The sequence below is a fragment of the Buceros rhinoceros genome, unplaced genomic scaffold (genome assembly GCF_000710305.1).
Source record: "Buceros rhinoceros silvestris isolate BGI_N320 unplaced genomic scaffold, ASM71030v1 scaffold18962, whole genome shotgun sequence".
NCBI lineage: Eukaryota > Metazoa > Chordata > Aves > Bucerotiformes > Bucerotidae > Buceros > Buceros rhinoceros.
In genome coordinates, this window is record NW_010397351.1 from 1,104 (window position 1) to 7,776 (window position 6,673).

The window sequence follows — 6,673 nt, forward strand, 5'->3', positions numbered from 1 at the left end:
CAGGAGAGAATGATCAGAGACCCTTAACAATCTCTGGGGAATTTAATCTAGAAACAAGAAGCTGGGAAACTATATTCAAGTAGAAGATTTGCAGCAAGGAAGGAAATAAAACTGCCCTCATCATCTGTGCAAATACAGATTACACAAAAAACCCCCACACATCAGAAAAACCTAAGAGTGAAGCCCTAGATTTCCTCCAGAGGTCGTTCAGCCTTCACTACAGGCTTTCAAGAACAGATAAAGCATCTCTAAGGAAGTGACAGTGACATAGTGGAGCCATGGGAGAGAGATGAGAGGGTACTACAGCTTCCAGATCCCTTGGAGCCCTTTTTCATGCTTATATGAAATGGCAGAGCTTTGAGGAATAAACATTTCATTGAAAGGTTCAACAGAGTTTGAGGCAACCACCTACAGCTATGGCTTCCTATCCCTTTAACTCACTAGCTCTTAAGTTTTCACAGGAAAAACACCATTTCACAAAATTCATTAGATCAACACTATCCCTGTACCTTAAAGAACTAAGCTTGAATAGATGGGCTCAGTACAGAAGTAAACAGTTCTGTGACCTGTGTTACACGTCAGGTATGCCTAAATATTTCCTTCACTTACACTGCTAAGACGTACATTTCTGATAGCTAGGAGTCACAGTTTGGCTTACAAGACCAAGTGAGAGTATCTAGTTTATATGAGAAGGCAGCTTGTACTGACAATCTGACCAAGGAAAGACGAATACCCTGTATACATAAAGATCTCTGTGAATATAAAGAAGGTATCTTCTTTATAGTCATCTCAACAAAAGAAATTAGGCCCTATAAGCAAAAAAAAATTAAAAAAAAATCTCCAGGTCAATCTAGAATGTCCAGGCATCTTCCAGTTTCTCCAATAATAATCAAGATAAAAATATTTTAAAATAGTGATACAAGTTTCACTTTCTCTCTCATCACACAAGATACAAAAAAGAATATTGGCAATTTATAAGCAAAATTCTTACCGCATTTCAACATGCAACATTGGTCTCACTTCTGTACGATTAAATAGACTATTTACACACAATACATATATATCTTTCCCTCTGTATGCACATGCATTGGTCCTAGCCGAGGCATCGAAGGCCACATGTGAGTTCTCTGGGTCAAATCATGTTCAAGCAATTCCAGTCTGAATGTGTGTTTTCCTTTGGATAGTTTAGAGATCTCATCTCAGTTCTTCCGAATGTCAGCATAGACCACAGACTCTGACTTGTTAATCTTGTCACTGTGCTGTCCTCCAGAGTGATCTAACTCCGCGTAAATGACTGGGCCCTGGGAACAGAATAAAAAAAATGCCATCAGTATATTCAGAATAGGCCATATTGCCCCTTCCACAGGGGCTGCAGCCAAACCAAAGCTAAAGCAAGACCATAGAGCTTTTATGACTGCTAACAGCACTTTGAAGCAGGTGAAATGAACCCTCACCTACAAATGAGCTCTAGTCTGCCACCTTTCTCCTATGAGGAGCATGCCAAACAGCACCATTTCCTGCCTTTAATAGCGTCGTGACTGCTTGCTTTTCACAAAAAGCAAAATCTAGCAAAAAGCAGAAAAACTTACATGCTGCAGAGCTAGGATATATGGCTTAGTCATATGCATTCCACGTTTAATATTTTTCAAGAGGAGCTACACTACAGATTTACCAAAGACAGCAGAGTATGCCCCCCACAGTGCCACTCAAGTCCTGTAAATCCCAGCACAGCTGTACCACTTGGATAACGAGGGAGAGAACAAACCTGAAGTCACTTCACGACACCAGTCACCGCTCAAGCAAGTGATGGGATCAAGCCTACACAGCAGTGAGCCACAGAATACTGAAACAGTGCAGTAATGCAGAATTCTTACCGGACTTTCAAGCCAACCCAGGCAGCGAGCACCTCAACAGACCCACTGGGCAAGCAGAGCCACACAACTTTGTCATATTTGCTGGGGTGCAGTCAAAGATGTTACAGCACCATCTTCCAGCAGAGCATGCAAACACACCAGCAGCTTCCTAAAACACCACGTCCTCCCAAACAGCCCCACAGGAAAGTGAACTGCAGCCATCTGAGGTGGGCTGAGGACAGGACTGCAGCCTATACAGAACGGGTACCTGACGAAACAGGTGGGACCTTTATGGAAAGGTCTGACTCCCATCCTGCATGTCTCAACTGACATAAGCACAGAGCAGAAGGCTGGAACCATGTACCAGGTGAACTCAGCAGAGACCACACACCCACACATACCCCCAACCCATGCAGGACACAAAGGGTCTGACACATTTGGGAGTGGGTGGGGGTAATTACAAGGTGAGATCTTTTAGTTTGGTTGCAGCTTTTTAGCAGTTTTTGTTTCAAAACCATTTCACTGACTTAACTCTGTTTGTTTCCCTTATATCCCAGGAAGAAGTAGCCATTACAGTACTTCTGTTATCCTGCCAAATGAGAAACATCTCTATGGAACTGACCTAGAAATCCTTCCACCTATCTTCCAAAGTAAATAGGGGCCAGAGATGAAAAGAGACCTTTTGTACAGAAAATGAAGTTCTTGAAGGACCACAAGTACACTTCTGCACCACAGTTTTCCCCCAACACAATGGCAAAACAAGCACCTGATAAAAACCTTGTTCCCTTTCAGCACTTTAAATCCAAATTTTCCTCCTTTCAGCTAAAGGAAGGAGATGGATAGAAGGATGAAAACTTGTGAGCAGATATAAAATGCTGAATATAAATAATAGACTGATGAAATGCTCAAACCTCCCCACCCCCCCAAATACTGATGTCTTAGAAAATTCTGGATTTCAAGCCTCATTAGGGCCTCTTTTTTCTTCCTTTTCTACTACTGATTTGCTCTCATGTTGTTCTGGTCTCCAACATTGTAGAAGGATTACATTACTAATTCCAATTAGAGTGCAATGTCTATATAAACTTCAAAGCAAAGTGACCCTAAGGTTATTTGTATGCAGTTTTGGAAAATTAATCTGCCATAGGTTAAGGGTATGATAAATTCAGCTCAAGAGCACTTCCTATCAGTTTAAAAAGAAAATCTACAACTGCATAAATTACTCACTATGACATCTCAATTTTTGCTCAAGTAATTCCGATGGGTCAATTTTCTACCACAGGAGTTCACTCAGGATCAGTTATCTTTATTCAAATTTTATACCAAGTTAAATACATTTATTCTGCTGCAACCAGCACGTTAGGTGGTCGTGAAAAGACTGACTGCTGTGATCACCTGATCCAAACTAAGCTATTACTGTCTTGATGTGTTCACTATCACCTAAATAAGTGGTAGTGAACACAGGGAAAAGGAGAACTAAGGAATTTATTACAATGCTCTGTCTATTTGATTTCCTGCCAACTGATTTTCTAGATCACTATAATCAGCATCCGGGCAATTTTTTTTTTCCTGCATTTGATACCTCCAGTGATCTGAATCTTTGTAAAGACTCTTCTTCCACAAGTAAAAGTCTAAACAATTCAGAACTTTCATCCAATCCCAAATAAGCTCATTCTGACTCTTCAGAACCATAAGACAGACCACCACCGTCATGTAAAACCCATCATTTCCCTAAGCCTTGTCATTTTTCCATTCAGAACTGAAGGGAGAAAGAGCAGCAGGTGTACTGATACTTTGCTAAGGGTTTGGCAGCAAAGTCATGAATTGCAAGTTACAGCAAACAAAATGGAATTACAAAGTTAGACCATCATGGTCTAGCAGTGGTCTACAGTACTTCCAATTTTTTTAGATTCTGAAAGATGTTGCAACTACCGCAGATTCCAGCCTCAGGAAATAGATGTGTAATTTAAACCAAGATTACTGGCACCATGAACTGCTCCTTTCCAAGGGGAACTGGGGTCAAGTTCAAAGCCTGGAACAGAGCTCAAATGTAGTATGTTCAGGTATGTCTTAAACCAGAAAGAGCAAAGCCAGAGATCTGCACTTAAGTTAATGTAGCGTTAGCGCTCCCTGCTTCTTCACTGACTAACCGCTTAGGATCTCTATACTATACTGCTCTCTACATCAGAAAAGCACTTCTACAGATGTTATACGTTAAGATCAGTGGTCCTTCATCCTGCCCAGAAATGAACACTCAGCTACGTGCAAAGCACGAAGACAAATGACAGCCACCTTGGAGTTGGCATATCTTGGGGACTACACACAACTGCCTTCCATTTTGCCTGCTGCAACCCGGATTACTGGCAAACAAGGACATCCATGTGGAAAACACAGATAGTTCTTGCCTTCATTGGAAATAACTTTTTTCACTCATCCAAATAACAGTCATGGAGGAATCAAGTCACTTTGAAACGATGGCATGGAAAAGAAACGCCACGTACAAGTTTGACAGGACAGAGCACACCTGCTGAGAAGGAAGCCACAGTGAAAACAAGTGGAGTTGATTCAATCAGCTGAACATTCACAGAATCAGATACTCACACTTTCAGCACTCTGGGGCGCTCCAGAAGTTTATCAGGCACACCTGATACACTTGCACCCGAAACACAAAGGAAGTGCAGGCTCAAGCGCACTTCCAGCTAAGAAGTGATGTGAACACCTACTTCATCACCGATTCTTAAACTGACACATAAATAACAAAATCAATAAATTTCATTTAATAAATGTCACTGAAATGCCACTCCTTGAGAGTGAACACTTCTATTACTGTTTCTAACTTGCAGAAGCAGGGGTTATGTATTTGTATTCACAGTTCTTCTCCACCAGTGAAGCATGAAGCTTACAGTCACTTTCTATATATCCTACCAAGTAAAAGGCTACAAGGAAGTCCACACGCATTTATTGTCTGACCGCAGCACTGACTGTGTGAACCACTGGTCTAAAAATGCCAGGCAATCCAGGACACAAAAGCGTGCCTGAATCGGCAAGCAGCCTGGAACAGCTTCTGGAAACTGCTAGGAATCTGAATATCAGCTACGCAACAGCTCAAAAGCTTGAATACTACAACTAATTTCTGGACTACCAAGAAATAATCAGGTTTTACTTATATGTGATATTAGATTTCAATACATTAATTTGAATGTTGATATCATCCTTTAAAATGAGCAAACAAACAATGGCTAGAAGTTAAAAAATGTGTCATCAATTGAAATTAAGCTTCCTCACTGATTTAAACCCTCTGTCCAAAATCCGGTCTACCTTGATTTTACTGTGGATCTTTTTAAAGAACAGTAAATATGTTTACTTGCTGTTCTAGAAAGATGGGGCAAATACTTATCAGAAGGTAGAGGAACCACTTGCTGCTATAAATTTCTGCCAAGGAATGAAAATCCAAACAAGGTTCTCTTCGTCTGACAAAAGATACTAAAAACCAAAAATCTAAACTAAACTGAAACAAAGCTAAAGTCATTTGCCGTATTTTTCCATTGAAGTCAGGAGTGTTCACGCTTCGGGTTTTCCTTTGGGAACTTATCTGAGGAAGACCCTGGAGGACTCCGTCAGGGAATAAGCAGAATGAAGAAGGCCAAAAGCACACTGATTCTGAGTTATCTACACAAAGTTTAGATTTACTCTGACACGTTCCTTCGGGTACATTGAGACCCAGAGCACTGGGGACACAGAGGGTGAGGACACTGCAAGTTTCCATGCCAAAACATTACAGAGAAGATAAAAGTATTTTTGCTTTCACAATGTAAGTGCAGAACAGCAAAATGCTTCCTCCAAGAGCTCTTGGGGAACTTGCCTGTATTGCTTTGTACCACGACAGTAATTGGATAAAACACCTTGGTCTTCTGACTCAGGGAACTGGACTTCAACAGCTACTACAACATACATCCCACACATCAGCTGCTTTTCTTTTTTTCCTTTTCCTGCAGGGTGGGTGGGGGTGGCGGGGGCAGGGGGGATGGGGCTGAGGTGGGAATCACCTGTCTCATTCAGCCATTCTAAAAGCACTGTCCATGAACTAGAAAAGACAAGCTTTATCTAGGCCTTACAGACAGCCTGCCGCTACTAGACACACTCCAGTCAAAATCTGAACTGTTTTTAAATCTTGTAACTTGACTGTATTTTGCCTTCATATTCAGAGAATAACTGTTCTCTGAAGTCAGTAGGTAGCTTTGCAGGCCTGTGTGCTAGAACTCTGGAAATACTGTACCTGCCAAAAACAAGATGCATTTCAAAACCAGACTGGAAGCCAAATAGAGGAGGGACTTTGACTTTATCCAGCTCACTGTTAGCACTGTATCTTTTTCCTGTAGTGTTAACATATTTAACACACATCTCCATTATTTTGTCAGGATAAATTAAGAAACAAGGTACTAACTCTGATTTAGAAAACCATCAGTTCACGCACTACTCTGCAGCCACTTGCTAAAAGGTGGCTAATTAAGAAAAAGTCCACTTCAGACCTGAAGTCACTCAGGATCCATACCTCCACAGGAAATACGCTGGGAATAAACAAATCAAGAAATTAAAACCAGCTTAGAAATAAGGAAATCTTGTACACTCTTAACATTATATATTATATTGTGTAGAATTCCTGTCTGACTCATGCTCCCATGGGATGTTAAGTCTGGATAAAAGCCATCTTTTTCCTTCAAAGTCATGAGAACTTTGCCAACAGCAGCAAGGACAAGACAAAGCATGGCAGTTTCAAGCCTACAAAAGTTGGGTGGTTCAGCAGCGGAGAGCTCTCCGCAGCA

General features: G+C 41.2%; 1 protein-coding gene across 1 annotated transcript in view; it reads right to left on the minus strand.

Moving 5' to 3' along the window:
* Positions 1-854: 854 nt before the first annotated feature.
* MPZL1 (myelin protein zero-like 1) overlaps positions 855-6,673 on the minus strand; it is a gene marked incomplete at its 5' end in the record, with an annotated part of 16,668 nt that continues 10,849 nt past the window's right edge. Inside the window, one exon of the mRNA XM_010146225.1 lies at positions 855-1,301. Coding sequence (XP_010144527.1) covers positions 1,200-1,301 — 102 coding nt within the window. The remainder of the gene's footprint in view (positions 1,302-6,673) is intronic.